Source organism: Amblyomma maculatum, chromosome 10, assembly GCF_055883805.1.
Source record: "Amblyomma maculatum isolate TAMU_Amacu chromosome 10, ASM5588380v1, whole genome shotgun sequence".
In the NCBI taxonomy this organism is placed as follows: domain Eukaryota; kingdom Metazoa; phylum Arthropoda; class Arachnida; order Ixodida; family Ixodidae; genus Amblyomma; species Amblyomma maculatum.
In genome coordinates, this window is record NC_139353.1 from 18,341,727 (window position 1) to 18,360,916 (window position 19,190).

The window sequence follows — 19,190 nt, forward strand, 5'->3', positions numbered from 1 at the left end:
GCTACCTAGGGTGGTCTTACTACGTAGCAGCTGTGTCATTGGAGGAAATCGGGCGCCACAGCAAAGGCCACCTTCATGGCAGGTGAAATGAACACAGCGAGGGTACTGAAAGGCTACAGAAACCATGCCAGTGGTACTGGGACATCGTGTACAGAAGACACAAACTTGTTTCGACTGCCTGGCTTGCACTGTGGCGTCTCTGGTGGTGCTGTTGGCAAGCGTGGGCAGGAGTGAATTGCGGCATGAATGCTTACCGGACCACCTGTACAGTCACCTGAGTGTAGCATGGTATTCACATTTGCTGTGTCCAGGTTTGACTTGTTTGACTCTGTGGTTTGTGCCCATTGGCCTTAGTCAACCAATCTTTGTGCTGAAAAAGTACTGAAGAAGGCCAGGAAAAGAATGACTAATTTCATAGTGCCCCATTTCGCAGGGAAGGTCCTTGAAAGGCAGCAGTGCATTTAATGAGATGTTTTTCGTGGGGAGACTGGACATGCAGCAGGGCTTTCTTCCTTTTTCATTATTAGTTTGTAGCTGATTCATACCCTAGTCACATGGGCAGCCTTAATCACAGCTATTTTTAACTGTGGTTACTGAACTTAGCTGCAGTTATCGGGAATCGTAGTTAGGCATTGTTCCACAGGCTGTCAACTTTCTCACTTGGCCCCTTGGGTGCAGTTACAAACGGACACGACTAATCGATAGAACAAGCTGCAGCATTTGCAGACAGTTTAGTTATAGGTAATGCAGTGTTTAGAAAGCTATTCAAAGGCTCGGTAATAGGGTGCACGCAGGTGCCAGCGGTGCCGAACCTCCCGTAAACTGTCCGCACCAACAACCTTCTCTATGGATCCCAAGCGCCGGCGTCAGAAAAGTGTGCGGGAATTCTTTTCTTACCGTATGTGAGAGCGCGTGGGATAAAATAATGTTAAAAATGAAACCTTCTCGAGGGTCGCTGACCCATACAGACTCGCTGGTCGAAGTGACAGCTTGTATACAAGCAGTTTTCTTCTCCCGGCCGCATAGCAGATCCTGCCGCTGCAGCGCGCCTCACCCGATAGCTTGTACATAGCTCCGGTGCCGCAGCGTTGCTAAACACAATCATAGCTTTATTTTATTATGCAGTAATAGGGTTGACAGGAACGCATTACCATGCGTAGATTATTTGCTACTGCGCTGCAGCAAGCTTTAAAGCGCTGTCTAGCCTGGCTTCGATACGAAACAAACTAGGCCTAGCGATAGGCAGAGGTCTGACAGAGCACCATCACCCGCAGTGCACACGGGCTGCATTGCAGCGGTAGGCTCGCGGTGTCAGTTGCTGCGAGTGCTGCGAACATGTCTACTTTTGTGATATGGCTGAGGGCAGACCTTTCTTTACATACTTTCATGTAATTAACAGTGCATGCTGCACAAGCAATGACATGGCCAGTATGCTGCTGTTGCGCTGTCGTTCATTACTCGCAGATTGTATAAAAGTGGTGTCGGACGTGTGTTGTTCTTAAAACGTGACCTGAAGTAGAGAATATTGAAGCGGCCCAGCTCATGCACTTTTCGCACTCTGGATCCGACGCGCACCTTCCACTCACAGATGCCACTATAACCTCAGTTAATGACGCAAACCCAGGTCGCCGAGCTCAGTTTGTGATTATGTTGGTTAGCGGCGTAACTGCAGTTTGGTCCGCCATGTGAACAGTCCCAACCTTTTTTACCAAAAACTGCGGTTACCATAAGCGCAAATAAGCATGCCTGCATGACAAGAGTATCAGTGTAGGAGTTACCTGACGAACGGCAGCGAGTAAGAATTTTGGCTGTTCTATCTGTGATGGTGTCCGCAATAAAGTGTAATGAGGTTTGCAAATGGTTTGATGCAGTGACGAAATGGAAGACGCGGTGTCTGCTGACGACGAGGCAGAGGAGCGGATGGACAACAGGCGAATCAAATCAAAGGTTCGTGCCATTTGTCGCATCACTGTTGGTGAGACATGGGCTTCTTAGGCCAAGCCGGCATACAACAGAGCAGGGTGATGGCCATAGCAACGCATGCAGTGTTATTACATTAAGTGTATCTGTTCACTGGAGCTTTGAAGTGGGAGCTATATTTATTTCTCTTATTTAATTGACTGAAGCCTTGAAGCACAGTCAAGAGGTGGTATAGAGTCTTGTGCAGTTTAATCTGCAGTATTGCACTGTAATATAAATTCAATTGATACTTTGTTTCTTTACCAGTGCAAGTCATCGCAGCTTGTACATGCTGCGGATTTAATTGAGCTTACCACGCCACTTCTTTGCAGGTCCTAGGATCCGGGGACGACCTAGGGGAAGCGGACACAGAAAATGTGCTAACAGAGTTCGACTTCCTTGGACCTGACTCGGGCGAGGGAGGTCGGGAAGGTGCGCGTAACCAAGGCGATGGCTCTGAGTGGGGTGAGCTCCTTGCTACACGGCGGGAAGTCCCGAGTGCCCCTATTTAACAAAGCTGGTGGAATCTACACAAACTGTAGTTCTGGGTAGGGTTGTAAGTCAAGCAATGGCTGTGTCAAGTTTTCATATGGTGGCCTGCTAAGGTGGTTGTGCTTTTATGGTGAAATAGTGAATCCCTTTGAGGTATTTGTGGGGCGTTTAGGTTAGGTTGGGCTTGTGGGGCTGTCGGTTTCTTGAGAATATGGGTTGAAAAGGTTGTAGCTTGTTTGGCATTTTTTTGCATCACGCCGACATGTCGCACATTGTGAACCCAGCATCAGCTGTGGTGGTTCTTTTCTGCGGGAACAGTAATGCTGATGCATACTCTGCAACGTCAGTTTCATTGGTTGTCTGCAAACAGTTATTGCACATTTCGGCCACTGTGGTCCACATTAAATTTACATTGCAGCTTCATACATGCATGCTAGGATGATGTAGGCATTCATTTGGTTGTAGCAGAATGCATCCATTAGATGCCGAGGGGTTGATTGCATTAACTGGTTGAAGTTTGACGTGAAAGGAACACTGTAGGATGCACACGGGGATTGTATTTGGATTGGATTGGAAAAACTTTATCGGCTTTTTTTAAATGATGAGTTTGTAGACCTAAGTGACGATCAGCCGAGTTGAGTTGAGAGAACAATTTTTGTCTGCTTGAGAGCTCTAGTAACTACCCTTTAGTCTCTTCTCACTGCCCCGCAAGGCTATTGTTTCGGCCAAAACGGTTTCATACAGTTGCCGGCTGATTCTTCAGACTCTGGAGAACTTGGGAAGTAGTTCGAAAATCTGGTAATTTAAAAAAGAACATCATTATACGACGAAAAATAGGCTTTAACTGTCACAAACCGCTGCTGCTCGCGTCCCGCTTTCAAGTAGATAGAGAATTTATATTGATATTGATGGTTTTATTGAAAATGGAACGTACCTAAGGGATACGTGCTGTTGCAGGTGCGTTTACCTGCCAGGTACCCTTGGATGAGGGTTGTCAGTGGAAAGTAAAGTGTGTCTGACAGGTTTTATCGCAGAAAGTGAGGTGTTTCGAGGAAAGGTGGTGCCGGGTGATTGGGCGTTGGTGGGGGGGGGGGGGGGTTGGGGTTGGGTCCTGGATGGTGTCACAGCACTTGGGTTGGTCGCTGGGTGCCTCGGCAGACGGTTGCGCTGTGGACGAGGAGGAGGAAGACGAGGATGAAGAAGAGGTGGCGCAGCGGTGGGGCACTGACCCGCAGCTCATAAACCAGCTGGTCGAGGAGTACCGGCGAGAGCGCCGGGGGCGCAAGGGCAGCGCTGCCCCCGCCTCGTCGCAGAGTAAGTCGCCATCAGATGCGCTCCCACCGCTGTCGATTCTGCCGCCGCCGTCGTTGCTCTTCCGTTTCCGTAACCCACTTCCAACTCCCTCCTCTCTCCCCTTGCCTTTTCAAAAATCCCTGATGTCATTGTGTCACACACTCTCTTCATGCTTGGTGCGCCCGCTTGTGGTGGAACTTTGGGGGAGAAGGTGATTGGAACATCCTTCCATTCCTGCTGCTAAGCTGAGGGTAAGGAGCTTGACTTCTGTTACTGAATCTTTGGATGGACAGGACAGGGCAGCATACTTTTCTGTGGCTGGTATTGTGAAGTAATGTAATGACTGAGTAATTGTTGAAACTGGCCCTGGAAAGGCTTCCCTTCCTGACAGTTGCAAACCATATACACTACCTCGTCCACTGCGCTAGCGCAAGGCACACGCGATAGACTGGCAAGCAATATCGCGTTTCCATGGAGCCATTATTGTAAAGATGTGTGCGTTGAGATTATCCCACCATGGGGCTAGCGCGTGGCCTTCCTAGATGTGGGGAGTGGTGGACAGGTGTGGTTGCTCCAGCAAAGGCGAGGTAGTGAATGGCTGGTGGCACAAGGAAGGGAAGGGTCCTTCGTGGTGCTCTCAGATTCTTGCATAGTTAGCCACTCTCAAGCTGCTCTTGCAACAAGCCAGCCTGAATGCAGCACCTATAGTGCATGTGGCACTAACGTTGGCTATGATTCCTTGGGTCATGCTGGTTTATGAAGGGATCGTTGTGGCATAGTTCATTCCAGATTCTGCTAGTGTGGCTCCCTGCCATCAGCTGCAGTTGTAAAAGGCTCCTTGTAATCTTCTGAAATCTTTCTAGCTAATCGAAGGAACTTGAGAGCACATTCAGGCACAGTTGGAGGGAAACGTTTGTTTACCAACACGCTTTTGTTCTGAGCTTAGTTGCCATTGAACTTGTTGCCAGGCGGTGGTGTCTAGCAGAGAGAAAGTCAACTTCTGCACACCCTCTTTACTCTCTTCTCGTTCTTGTACTGCTACTGTCTGTTATCCCCCTCCTTTCTTTTTCTTTGTCGGGCTCTGTGGCTTTGGATGGCCTGGGAATGCAGCTTTGTATGTGTGCACTCTTGAGCCCTCATACTGCCTGCCTGCCTGCCCTGCATCCAGTTGAAACACTGTGGCACCTGCACTTGTGCTTTTGGATGCTGATGCACTTTGGTTGTCACCACTTTGAATGATGCCAAGGGGCATTAAAACCAACCGTTTTAATGAAGAGCTTTTGTGAGGAATGATTTAAAGTGCCTTGGCATCATTCGCTACCTTTGGAGCTGGTACATTAAAAGGTTCAGCCAAGTAGAGGGTTCAGAAACTCATGGGTAATAGCACCTGATGCGAGTGCTAAAAAGCCTGCCTGGGGTCTTCTGTGCTTGCCGATATGTTGGCAACATAAGCATTCAGAATGGGAGTAAAATGGGATTAAACGGGAGTAAAGGCTGTTTCACATGATGTGACGCGCACGAAAAATTTCGCTCCAGCCGCTGTGTCGTTGCGGCGCAAATCGCAACAGCCCTTTCACATGCTTGCAGCACCAGCAATTTCTGTCGGTGTGACACGAGCGGTGACACCATCATATTTTACCAACAATAAAGGAACATGCGTAAGATTAAATGTTGTACTAATTTATGTCCTTTTATCAGAATATAAAGTACTTCATGCAATATAGACATTTTTAACTTTTTTGTTTTGTACGCAACTATGTACAACAGTCGCATCAGGCTGAATTCCATTGGCTGGCGGCCGTCTCGTTCGCAACGATCGCTGTGACAGTGTGGCATGCGACCAACTTGTTGGAAGTCTGTCTCAGCCGCTCTGCTACGGAAGCGACATGCCCTTCTATTGCTGTGTGGCTAAAATCGCACTCTGCTGCGGCAAGAACCGCATCATGTGAAACGGCCTTAAAGTGGATACTTATTCGGCCCATGCACATTGTTCTTGCCCATTCGTTTCTGTGCACTTGCAGCTCGCTGTACGAGTGTTACCTTGGCTTTTACTAAACGGCCAATAGCAGCCAATAGTTAGTGCACTTTTTCACTGCGGTCTTTGTTACCACGTGCAACCTGCAGCCTCAATTTTGCTGTGTGATTCCACACATCGTTCAGGGAATGCGCATTGCAGTGTGTTGCTAGGTGTCATATAGCCAGTTTTTTGAGTTCGCACAGGCAACACCTAGCACCTTTTGCTCTAGCACATGTTACCAGCATCCTGCCAGAGTTATAACAGTTGTTCTTTGAAAGACTATTGGCTTCATATTTACTCAAGTGTAATTTCTTTTGTTTCTCTAGTGATAGAAATGAGAAGCCACCCACCACATTGAATGTTTGAACCAAATTCTTATGCAATCACTGGGAGTGTCAGAAAGGCAAAAATGTCAAGTGTTGGCATCTGCGCAAAGTCTTGAGACGATAACAAAACACCAGCGATAATGATACGTCTTCTACAATGAAGGACTGGCTATAATGAAACATTGCCTGTAGAAACTTGGTAATGACACTTAAATGGCAAGTGACAGCGATTGGGTTGTAGCGACGATAGTGGCTTGGTGCAGCCGTTACATTAGTAAGGTTACGTACATACTGTGGGGCACTACGCTTCTTGCTCATAGTGAAAAAGCAGTGCATTTTGTCAGCTTCAAATTGCATTTGTCGGCTTGCAGATTGGACATGGGGTGTACCAAGTGACCTTATGCTACTGGGCTTGTATTGCTGCACCTTTATTTTCAGTTGCATTTGTTGTGCTGCAGCTCTGCTTCTCCAAACAAGTTGAAGTGGTTGTGCACGCGGTTATGCACAGAAAAGCAAAGCTGCACAGATTATTGGGGAGGTGGGGAGGATGTCTGCCACAAGAGACTGAAGGACGAGGGGAGAAAGTGCAGGCTGCTTGAGCTGCACTGGTTTTTGCGCTGAACGACATGCACCAAGCATCTCTCTAAGGCATGCATGGCTGGTACAGACTTTGCGAGGCATTGAGATACACTGGATTATGCAGGGATTGTGTGCTTGCATTTGGCCCTAGAGTTGGGAGGTTGGAAAGGCTGTGCTTTTGGCTTTCTAAATCGTTACGCAAGCATGCCACTGCAAAATCTCTACACTAGGTGCCATCGTGTCTGCCGTGGCCAGAGCTGCTTTCAGCCTATAGTGTACCCACAGAAAGCACTAAAATGTGCTGCTGCGTGCCACGGCCGGTCATGCTGCCACGTTTTTCTGTTATTTAAGCTGTCCCGCAGCTGTCGACAAGTGGCATCTCGATTCCTTGTGTTTTGTGGCAGGGTCATCCGCTCTATCTTTTTTTTTCTATCCCCGGTCATATACTCGAACTGGAGGACACTTGATTTGTCTGTGCACTGCATGGTACCTCTGAATGCGATTTTTTTTGTTTGCCTGTTCTGGCCAGTGATAATTTTTTTTTCTAGTTTTTTGTTTTTGCAAGAGAGCCTGCATGACTGTGCTTTGCCCTTCTTGCCTGTTTCTCTTTTTTTTCTCTCCCCTTGCACTGCCCCCACCCCTTTCCTGGTTGCCACCACCCGGTTGTGTAGGGCCTAAGCGGTCTGCCTTGCAAGCGATGCTGGCTTCGCTGTCGACGCCTGGCTCTGGCATGGCCACCACCTCCTCTGACGAAGGCGGCCCCGCCTTCTCCTTTGTAACCACCTCTCCTCCCCGCGTCCCATCCTTTGGGGCGCCCTCTGCCCCGCCCCCTTCTGTTCCCTCATCCCCCTGCCCCTCCTCTTCCTCAACATCCTCCCCCTCCTCCACCGTGGCCAATGCCACCTTCGGTCTGGCGTCCGGCGACGTCATCCTCAACGGCCAGTTGGGTCGGCAGCAACCTATAGCTACGCGCCTTGCCACTTACACCGCCTTTCTGGAAGAGGCTGACGACAGTGCCGGTACGTTCCCCGCCAAGTTGCCACTGGTGCTGGGAGAGAGAAAGCGGGGAGGGGACAGAAGACTGGGGCGTGAGTGGCATGGGTGGTGGGGTCGTGCGCGAATATTTGACTTTCCAAATACGAACCAAATACAAATAGGGAGAAAAAAAATTTCTTCGAGTATCTGATCAGCGAAGAAAAAAAAAAAACAAATAAAAAAAATAGCAAACACTGTTTATTCTTGTTTGAGAACTCTCATGTCTGCAAATAAAATATACTACAATCGCACAAAACTCTACTGGTCTACTGAAAAATCCAGTATAAGTTCCTACAGAATTCTGTAAATTGGTTCCTTGCACAAAAAGGAAGGGCCTGCACTGCAGTGGGAGGGTGGTGGGGAAAACTTTAAACGAATAAAAAAAAAAGTGCAGCCAAAACGCGATGAGGTTGTTTTGTGAAGAGTTCTTTGCCGGGACTGCAAGTCCATGTGGTCAAGCATCTAGGTGAAGCGCGCTGTGCGATGAAACTGCAGTGGGTTGGAACATTTTCGGTGTATTCGGTATTTTTTTAATGTTCGATAATGGCTTAATAATGGCTTTTCGAATATGAATACTATGAATCGAATAACAAACATTCGCGCACTCCTAATAAAAAAAGCTCCTAGTGGTCAGAACTAATGCGAAGCTCTGCACTGTGGCATCTGTCACGGTCCATGTGTCACCGTGGTGTGTTAAATGTTTGGGAAAGGCCACGCAGTAACCACTGTGGGCATTTATTGCAGTGGTATGCCGCCTAGCTCGGCTTAGAAACTTGAGGCACTTGCTTCAGCAATATTGGGTCGAAACACCTGCCGAAAAGCATGTTACCATGATACGTCAAGCAAGCAACGTCAGGTCAAACAGTGGAGCAGTGCAGGGCGTATCTACAGCACTCTTTAACTCTCACCTTTATTTCTGCGCCTTGATCGGCATACCACACTTTCCTATTGGCCTTGGATGGTAGAGCGGTGTGTCGTGCGGTGTAATTAGGGAGTTACTAATAATTGTAATAAGGTGTAATAAAGTGAGTGTAGTAAGGGAGTTACTAGGAGTAATTAGGGAGAGTCTGCGTGTGACTGCCTAGATGACCTCTCCAGTGCCTGTTTGGTGAAGTAGAAGCTGGGGTATGAGCTTTTAACTTTGATATCAGCTGTGTAAGCCTGCAAAGTTGTCAACTGTTTGGGTGGTTAAAAGGGGTCGGCCTGCGTAGTAGACGCTGCGCGTAGATCACTGCGTTTGGCCGCAGTTTGTGTCACACCTCTGCATTATTTTTCACCCTGCATTGTTGCCGTGGGAGATTCTATGGCATTCGAGCCTTGCTGCAAGGTTTGGTGGTGTGCCACATGTGATGCAGGGCCCCGGAGGCCATTGATGGGTGCGCCGGGTGTGGACGAGGACAACATCGACGCAGCATTGGGTCTCGGGGAGCTGGCGGGTCTCACAGTCAACAACGAGGCCGAGTCTAGTTACGATGTGAGTAGTGAAGCATACAGAAAAAGAATGGGAGTTTAAAACTTCTTTTTTCTGCTGCTGCAAAAGCCGACTGTACACGTGCTGCCTTCTCTCCTTTGTTTCCATTTTGCGCCCTTGAGCCTGTTTAGTTGTGCGTTAGCTACAGGTTCTTGCTAGTAGAGTTTGAATTTGTGTACATTCCTTGTGCTGTATTAAGCGTGGAGTGCTTTAATCCTCTTCACGTTTTGAACTTGAAATTCATTCCTTCATACATATGCCATGCTGGCTTCAATTTTTTGGTTTTGAGGCACGCTTGCTACAACGACTGTGGTCACAGTAGTTGTCATAGAAGCTAGTCAAAGCTTGCTCGGGGACGTTATCTGAAATTTGCACAGTGTCAGTTATACTGAAAATAAATACGTTCTAGTGAGTGCTACTAAATGAACAGCAGTTGCAAGCAGGGCGGGAAGGGGGGGGGGGTTCAATTTTATCGCAGTTTATTTTTGATAGACTGCTGGGAAAGTGCACTCCTGAAAAATTGTTGATTCAGTGACCTCTGAGAGAGGAACGTGGCTGACACAGTCTTCTGCGCCAGTTTTTTTCGCCGAGAAGCTGTAGTAAATGTGTGCAGCTTGCACCTGTTGCATGGTGGTTCTTCCCTTGTGCTTGCAGATTTCAGCCACGAAGGAGTCCTTTAGGAAAACATGGAATGCCAAGTACACCCTCAGGAGGTGGGTTGCTTTTTTTTGCATGTTACGCAAGCTTGGTGGTTAGAGCACTCAACTATTGAATCACATTCAAGCAACAGCGCTAAAGGACGAAGACTAGAGCAAGAAGGGATACACGACGGCGTGTGCCCTTCGTCGTGTGTCCCTTCTTGCTGTAGTCTTTTTTTCCTTTAGCGCTGTTGCTAGAACGTGATCGATGACCAAATTTCCCAAGCCTCCGTTCTTTAACTGTTGAGAACCCAGTAACGCAGAATCAAATCCCGGGCCGCAGTGGAAACTTGTCAGTGGAGGCGGAAAGCAAGGTGCTTGTGTGCTATGCGATGTGAGTGCGCGTTGAAGAACCCCAGTTGGTCGAAATTTTCGGAGCCCTCCACTGTGGTGTCTCTCTTAGCATGGGGTCGCTTTGGGGCGTTTAATCCTACAAACCGAACCAAGTTGGGGAGCCGGCTGTGCCGCTGAGCTTGTTCACAGAGTGCTGGTTCTTTACTGAGTCATGCTGTGCATTGGTGCATCAAGAGTCCCCGAGTACTTATGCACGTCATAATGCTTACCTACAGTGTGTACGTTTGCGATTTTGGTGAATGTGGAAAGGGTAGCAAGCTCCCCGAAAGCTTGGTGGCGATGCTTCATAACCAGTAAAAAATATTCTCAGACTTTAATGAAATTTCACTTTGGGAGCCTTGTATAGAACATGCCAGTAAGGATGCTAAAAATGGATGGTTCTGCATGTTTATGCTTAAAATTATGGAAGCCTCTTTTTCATGTCGCTTTAGGTGCGGTTTCAGGCGAGGATCGTCTGGCCCTAGGTTAGACGCCCTTAGGATCAGGTGGTCTGAGGTGGAAGGGACATGCAGTGTGCATTGAGCATGAAACTAGATCACTCATTTTCCCGGATTCCACTAATGACTTGGGCAAATAAACGGGGAGATTAACTCACTTCGTACTTGCCAAAAAGCTTGTAATCTTTTTTCGTCTTAAGGAACCAGCTTGCCTACTTGCCTTCTGTCCTCTTACCGTGGCGCTTTTATCCGCACACCGCAGCCATTTCGACGGTGTCCGTGCATTGGCGTTTCATCCCGTCGAATCTGTGCTCATCACAGCCTCAGAGGACCACACGCTGAAGCTGTGGAACCTGCAAAAGACGGTGCCTGCCAAGAAGTGAGTTGGCATGCCTTTTTGTCTGGTGTTGAATAATGCCCACCATGTTGACCCATCTCTCAGCCAGTTGACACCCATTTTACACCTATTTTGCACCCAGCTTAATCCAACTTGCATTCAGCACATGCTCATCAGTGTATGTTGTGCCAGGCACAAACCATGCAGTCGTGTGCCTGCCTTATTTTATTGCGAAAGCAATACTACGACAGCCAAAGCGAGACCTCGGGTGGCCGCAGCTATGTCGTGAAGAGGCATAGCTACGGTCTCCTCATAAAAAAATCAGCCTGTCATGACATCTGAATTCACGTTACCCCTTTGCCACGGCGTGAGCTGCGAACTCTGGTCTCTTCTTTCATATGGGAGGGAGATATCAGATTCAGCCTGCTAGAACCATTTGCATTCTCGTTACATCTACGACACGCAGGCACGACCATACGGCTTGGTTGAAGCATGACTTTATATGTGGGCTGGTAGCTTACGCTTTCGCGCCATACCCGTAAAGGTATACTGAATAAAAAAAATTGCCACAGAGATTTCCAGTGCAGATGGTAGTTATCGCATTGGGAGTGACTAAAACAATCCACTTTATGAACAGAAATGAGCGGAAAGTAAATATTTCAATGAATATTTCTCAAATCGCTGCACCTAGTGGGCTCCTGCGAAAGCTCTGACAAAACCAGATATCATGTCGCAACTACCCCCTTCGCGGCCGGTCGCACCTGTTCATTTTGCCTTTCCCCCATGGCACTCGCAAAGCGCAGGGACGGAGGTGCTTTTTTTTTTCTGCTTGTGTTCCTGCGCGCAAACAATTTACCGCAATACGCGCCCTCCGTACGCGTCCCCCTCGACCTCCCTCGTGTGCAGCATTCCACACTTCGCAGCATTGTGCACGGCTCGACGCGGGGGAACCAACACTGCGTGTAGCCGGTCAACCAACTTCAGGTGCGGGGGCGGCGGCGGCGGGATCGCGGGGCCATGAGTTTGCTGAGGGTAGTTGTGACGTCACACCCGCCGGCTCACAGTCGGGAGCGGGCTGCCTCTGACCCGGCGGCCGCTCAGAAAACGACAAAAATACAGCCATACGCTCAAAACTAACCCTAATTATGTGTCTGTACTAGTGTAATCATGTCTTAAGAATACAATTGTGATGCTTTTTCAATATTCTTGGATATTTGTTTAGTGTACCTTTAAAGGATTAGCTTAAGTGTCCCCAATAATGTAGCACCTTACACTGATAGGGCATGATAGGATAATAATGTAGCAGGCAAAAGAAGCTTCTGCCATTGCTTTCGCAATTCAACTAGGGTTAACCAGAGCTAACCCACAACTAATTTTTTTTTACCTGTGCATTGAGGCAGTCATTTGAAACCAATTCATGAATTTGTGCTTTGATAACTCCTTTAGAAAGAAACAATACATGTCATCACCACTTGTATACTGTAGCCTGTAAGCCTCTGCAGTTATTTTGTTTTTCTATTTTGTCCAAAAGTTTCACACCAAGGTCACTCAGTTTGTTTTGCAGTGGCTTCTTTAGTCTTAGCAGTTTGCCAGAGCTGTGTACGAAGTGCTTCAAGTGGCGTAGTTTGCCCACCCAGATTGGCGGTTTGAAAGCTACCACTCTAGTGCAAGATAACCTTGTTGTCGAAAATATCGGCGCACACAAAAAGGGTTCGCGCAGCTCTTGAAATCCTTGAAAATCTTTGATTTTCGAAGAACTGTTCCGAGATCTCTTGAATCTCTCAAAATTTTGATTCACTTCTTAATTTCCTTGAAAAAAGTGATCGAGTTTGTCTACCTCTTAAAAAGCGAAGCTGCATGGCAAACATGAGCGCCCCTTAGAGGGAAGACTGCAATATGGGCATAACCTGAAGCAACAACCCGCCGTGCAGTCAGATCAGGGTCTTGGGCGGCATAGTTTTCCTCGTTAATGGGTTAATAATTCTTCTAGAAGTGGTGTTCCCGGTCCTAGTATCCCCATTTCTTGCTTTTCCCTGATTATGTCATTGATCCCCTACACCTCTTTTACGAGTAACCCATTTGAATAAATGTCAAAGTGGAACCCCGCAAGAGATCCTATTACATTCATGAGAATTTTCTGGACGGTCTTTATTTCCAGCTCCTTTCATTTTTTCCAGTTTCCCCTTTGAGGGACACTCCTCCTATTTTTAACACCGGTGACGTCCCTAATGTCATGGTGTAAAGTTGACATCGTGGCATCATTTTGAGTTTTTGGGACCAGTGATGTGGATGGGATTGTCACGTCGGGTGGAAAACGGGGTGGAAAACGGAAGTTTCCGCCTACCTATTTTGAACGTGTGGGTTTATGGCGGGTGAGTTGAGAGCAGAATTGAACAGCCTGCATAAGAGCAATGTGCCTGTTGTGCAAGTGCACAATTTTTGTGAGGACGATGAGTGAATTGGCACTGAGAAAGGAGCTGGAATTCGAGAAAAAAAAATAGGCAGAAAATACATTTGTGCGGGAGTAACTAATTATATTTTAGAATGACATAACTACTTTTCAAAGTTTACAGCTTTCGCTGGAAGGCTTGATAATGAAAAGGCAGAGGTGTTAGACAGGACGGGGGAAATCTGAGCTAAGCAAGAGTCAAAGGATTCCCTATTTTTATGGCAGAAAAAAAAAAGAATGGCTTCTTTCTGCTGATTATATGCCCTTTAGTACCCTTGAAGTTATGGAATTCTTTCAATTTTAGCGAAGATGTTCGGTGGGAACCTTGTTTACACCTGACGAGATGCAAATCCTTTCTCTCTCTTTTTTTTTTTGTCTCTGCAAGGATTGTTCTTGTGGATTAAGGCAACGGGCTTCATTCATTATTTGCTTTGCTGCAGTCTTCTTTGTGTTGTGCCTGGCTGGCGTTGCATGGGCACCTTCCCGGTGACGCAGCTTTTGCCTTTATTAGAGCGTATAGTCGAGAAGAGTCGTAAGATTCACACTTGATGTCCCCCCCTTCCTCCCCCCTTTTTTTGTCTACAGGACGGCAGCCCTTGATGTGGAACCAGTCTACACATTCCGGGCGCATTCGTGAGTGTCCCCATTGATCTGTTGACAGACTTTTTCAAACCGTTTCAGTTAACCGTTTCAGTTTGCCTGTTCGCTTTAAATTAAGTAGCTTGCGGTTGGCGCATGATAGCTACAGTTGCTTATGCGCCAAAAAACTCCATATAACTAACTAACTAAATTAAGTAGCTCAGGTTCGAAAATACAGCCTTTGTCAAAAGTTTAAAGCCCAGGGGGTCTACTTCCGAGCCACGGCTCGTAATGCATTCCCAGGTTCCATACTTACTGAAGGCAAGAAGAGTTTTCGTCTTACCCTCTCCGATGGCTAGGACTTTCACGAATTTGAAAGAAGCCATAATATGTGATTACGTTTTCGCTTGTGACGGTATTCAAAAAGAACTAGTACTTCTTGTAGCATGATACAGTTATGCACTTATTATTACAACTATTATTTAATCAAATATGGCAGCTGAATGGACTCTTTTTCCTTGTACTCATTTGTGCTTTTTTTGTGAACCGCATTTAGAGCAGTTTAATTTGTGTAGGTTAACCCTGAAGTGATCACCTTCAAATCGCACTAGACTGTACGCCCTTGTCCAAACCCGAGTGACTGTGCTGCGCAGGGGCCCTGTGCTGTGCCTGGCGATGGGTGCGACGGGAGAGCAGTGCTTCAGCGGTGGCCTAGACAACACCATCCGCTGCTGGAATGTGCCGAGCTCAGCCATTGACCCTTACGACTCCTTTGGTGCGTGCCACCCGCGTCTTGGCTAGGGATTGTCGGATAAATGATAGTTTGGTAGGAATTGGTGGGCGGACCAGTGGTGCACTGTCAATCATGGGTTCAGAGAAGATGGGCCAATTCTGAACAGTGTCTGAACGCTGTGAAGGGGCCTTTCAGTAATGGATTGCCTGAGGTTGTGTGATTGAATTCTGGTCGCAGTGGACACATTTGATGGAATCGAGATATAAAAGTGCCCCGTCTGTTGTGCGATGCTAGTGCATGTTTAAAGAGCCGCTGGGAATTTAAATGACCTACAGCCCTCCACTTGGATGTCCCTCATAAACCCTGTGTGTGGTGCATGATAGCCCCAGTTGCTTCTGCACCTTAATACTCGTATAACTAACTGGCTACGGTTCTAGGTTTTCATGATTGCATGAGAATTTTGGACTCTAGCTCTTTTCTTGGAAGTATGTGTTACCAGACACATTCCCTTTATTAAGCAAGCGTAATGCAGGGGTGGAAGGGCTGCTCCAATTGCTCCATTCTGCTCCAAACTGCTTTCCCTGCTCCATCTTGCTCCAAACTGGCTGTTTTGATGTTTTGCCATCAAATTCAGCAGAACACGGGAACAATGTCATTGTATCAGTGGTAAAGATATAATGTATCTTCCACTGGGCTTAATACAAATAAATTTTTTGCAAGGGAAGGAAGCATGGAGTATAATAAATATTTGTTCGCTAGTAAATTAAGCATGAGTCACCGGCGGTTGGAGATAATTGCGGGAAAAAAATGTTCTGTGCATGTGACGTTTCACCTCTTCTCGGCAGGTAGCGCAAACTATTGTGAGCCGTTAGAAAGTAAACTTGTCAGACTGCAAAACTGCACGTGTTATTTTTAATGGTTCTGCTGTGAAACCAAGCAGGTACTTCACCATCGAGCCTCTTTGTCAGTGGCAAGCTTGCCAGGCCTATGGCAGACAAAACCATACTTGAAGCATTATGGGTTGGTACGCCCAAGCTGTCACTCACTAGGAAGCTTCTCAAGAGTGTTGGAAAGGCATACGGGGCTTATCATCAAAATATTCAAAATGAGCCCCAGCATTGCTCAAGCAAAGAATGATAAACTATTGGCCATAGGCAGTGAAGTAAAGAAGCTGTAGGATGGAAAGGTTACCCTTCAATGCCATCTGTCTGCAGCCCTGAGCTGCTCCAAAATGCCCGAGCCTGCTTCCACTCCTGTAGACCTTCATCGTATTTACAAAAGCACAAGACGATAGAGCGGTACTGGCGCCAAGCTTGTCAAGACGTGTTATTGTGGTCTGAAGGCGCCTTTTTGGCAGACAAAATATCTATGTGCTAAAAAATTTATCAGCCCAGGCATAGGATCAAAAGGGATCATGTGATACCCCATGTCTGCGGGCTTTGAGGTATATTCTAAATAAATAAAAAAAATAGATATGCACAATATAGGGAGCAGAAATGTCATTCCCATTAATCTGAATTCCAAGTTAGCTGCTAGAGTGCATCGATGTGGTAGACTCGACATTTGAATCTAACAAATCAAAATAGGTAAACGCATTAGGTCAGACTAGATGTTCAGTTATGAAGCGCACCAGCAAGCGTTACGTTTGCTGCTAGTCTGTTCCAAGATTTTGCTAAAGTCTGCCTGTGTTATACATCTTTACATGCTTTGGCTGTTTGTCATGTCAGAGATAAGTGCGAAATTGTAAAGGCATTAAACTTGTATAAAACAGAATCAGATTGGAGATTTTGGACTTGAGAGAAAGAAAACTGCAATTAAAGGCATTTGACCGTGGAAACGTGCTCCAAAACATAATTCAAATGGTCCAAAACTCGTTTTGTTGCTTCAAAGCTGCTCCAAAATGGCTTCACTACTGCTCCCAAAGCTGCTCCAAACTGCTCGAGCCTGCTTCCACCCCTGGTAACGGAAATGTGGCAAATTTAATTGTATGATTCCTCTTAAAAGTCACGGTCTGGTAGTAAATGGAGTTGTAATGGTGCCTCGACATTCCTGAAGACAATTATGGTCCTGGTAGCCACATGCTTGCACACTTGCATATGATGTCTCCGTGCCGGTGCTGATCTGAAGCATTCTTGCCATAGTGGTGTGAATGTAATGCGAACTCTTTAACATGGCAGCATTGGAGTACATATCACCGTTAACCCCAGGGTCGTGATAAGGAATTCCCCCTGATTGATCAGTGCAGTGATGACTTCGCAAGTCGTAACATCCTTCAACCGCTGTTGCGGAAAAGGATAATTTGCTTGAGCAAGAATCGAACCGCTGCCTTTATGGCTGCATACGCCACCTGTATACAACTGAGGAGTGCTCTTCCATTTACGATAGTTAAAAGGCCTTACGTTGCCGCAACATTGCAAAGAACTTGAGGGAGTGGCTGGTGTTGTAAAGTGCGCTTCTCATGCAGTCTTTTGAAAACGTTTCTTCAGCTGTGCTGTGCATTGCATGAGCGAGAGCTCTCCTTTTCTTTTGCAGAGCCGGGTGTTCTGTCGGGCACCCTGTGGGGCCACACGGATGCGGTGTGGGGTCTCTCGATGCATGCCACTAAGCTGCAGCTGCTGTCCTGCTCGGGCGATGGCACCGTCAGACTCTGGTCTCCCCACAGCAAGGTGCCCCTGCTTCACACCTACACAGCCCCGGATCCTGGTGAGGAGGAGGAGGGGCATACACAATCAACCAATGTTGGAATTATGTTGCCAATGTATTGGTCCTATGTTGGACCGGACCTGGTGAGGAGGAGGGGCCTGTTCTCAAGGGGCACACAATCTGCCAATGCCGGAACTGTTAGCAATGCATTGGTCCTATGTGGGGTGGACCATTCATGCACAATACAATATTGGCCCAATGTATAGTGCTGTCTGGATTGTTTTTCCTTTCTCATAATTAAGTGCCAATGGTCTTTCTGAGTGGCTGTTTCCAAGTGGACAAACTCAGAGTTTAAGCGTGCATAGCCATAACCTGATCTAGGATAGCCCTTCTGTAACTTTACTGAACAAAGCTGAGGGGAGCCACGAATTACTTTGTTAAATTGGGAACTTAATTAAATTTAGTGAGGCATTTCTCGGTCACCTAAATAAATAAATTGGATTATGTAGTGTAGCAACATGCAGAAAGCCACCACGGCATCGTATCGGCAAAGCGTAATTGGGCTGAGAAAGAAATTGCCGCCCGCGGTAACAAGCAACACCACTAGCGCGTGGGAAAAGAAACAACGAAAATTGTTACCTTGACAAGAGCAGTCGAAGCAGGCTACAAATTTATCTGCCAGCAAATAAGTCTGTGATCTTAGGTTGCGTGCGCTTTGTATGAAGCGATTTCATGGATCCCTCTCAAGTTGGAGCATGTACAGCACGTATTTTGTCCCCTCGTGTTCCAGGAACTGATGCAGCAGACAAAAAGCATTTACCACTTCATAGGTCGTCTGGGGAATTCAAATTAAAATTTGAAATCTCATTTTGCATGATGTGGTTTAGATAGGTAAATGGCTCACAGTCAATTTTTTGCACATTCCCTTCAAAAGAGACCCAAAATTAAGTTTTTCATTTTTTGAAAAAGGTTTGGTAAATCGGGACAGATCACGGACTCTGTTTCATTACTTCGAGTTAGTCAAAGCATTGGACCCTATGGGTGTCCAAGGGGGAATCCGGATATCTTCGTTAAATTGGGCTTCATTAAATCGAATTTCGACTGTACGGGTGTGAGGATTTGGGTGCTACTTGTCACTCTTAGTATTGCGTTTCTTCTGCACAGTGTTATATCCCGATTCGCCTTGCGGCTGTAAACTCTCCTTAAAATTTGAACTCGCTTGATTTTTACTGCTTCTTTACTCGAAACATAAAACTGCAGCTTCCTTCTAGTCGAGAGTTGTCTGTAACACGGGCTCTGCGGACTGCTGAATTTGGGTTTGAGCAGGTTGGCTTTGTGCCCCCTGCAGCATCTGCGTGAGTCGCTGGACTCTGAATTCAACTGTCTGTTTCACTTCCTGTCTCCTTCTCCTTCCCATCCTTTTCATCTTGGCCGCTGGCACCTGGTGCAGCTGACGGCATCCCAACGTCGGTGGACTTTGTCCGATCGGATGCCAACCAGATGGCGGTGGCCTACACGACGTCGCGCTCGGTCATCATGGACCTGGAGACAGGCAAGCAGGTGGTGCGGTTCGACAGCGACCAGAACCCAGGTGGGCAGGCACTCCAGCCGAAGGTGGCACTTTTGCGGAGGTTCACGAATGTTCTCACTGCTTTCTGCCTCAAGTCTGTCGGAGGGAGTGAGGGAGACAGACCAGAGAGTTAACATGACACTGTAGTTGCTCAGTGCAAGTACATGTCGGCTATTATTGAGCAGGCATTGTGGATCGCTGCAAGTTTTTTTTTTTTT

General features: G+C 47.0%; 1 protein-coding gene across 3 annotated transcripts in view; it reads left to right on the top strand.

The window, feature by feature from the left end:
- The window catches only part of Cka (Connector of kinase to AP-1), an 80,665-nt gene that overhangs the window by 53,965 nt on the left and 7,510 nt on the right, over positions 1-19,190 (top strand). The window contains exons 7-17 of one of the 3 annotated variants that reach the window (XM_084582093.1): positions 1,872-1,947; positions 2,292-2,424; positions 3,610-3,765; positions 7,338-7,685; positions 9,057-9,175; positions 9,827-9,885; positions 10,924-11,040; positions 14,033-14,080; positions 14,680-14,801; positions 17,292-17,462; positions 18,853-18,993. In XM_084582093.1, coding sequence (XP_084438219.1) covers positions 1,872-1,947; positions 2,292-2,424; positions 3,610-3,765; positions 7,338-7,685; positions 9,057-9,175; positions 9,827-9,885; positions 10,924-11,040; positions 14,033-14,080; positions 14,680-14,801; positions 17,292-17,462; positions 18,853-18,993 — 1,490 coding nt within the window. The remainder of the gene's footprint in view (positions 1-1,871; positions 1,948-2,291; positions 2,425-3,609; positions 3,766-7,337; positions 7,686-9,056; positions 9,176-9,826; positions 9,886-10,923; positions 11,041-14,032; positions 14,081-14,679; positions 14,802-17,291; positions 17,463-18,852; positions 18,994-19,190) is intronic. The other 2 variants (XM_084582096.1, XM_084582097.1) reach the window with 2 other exon arrangements.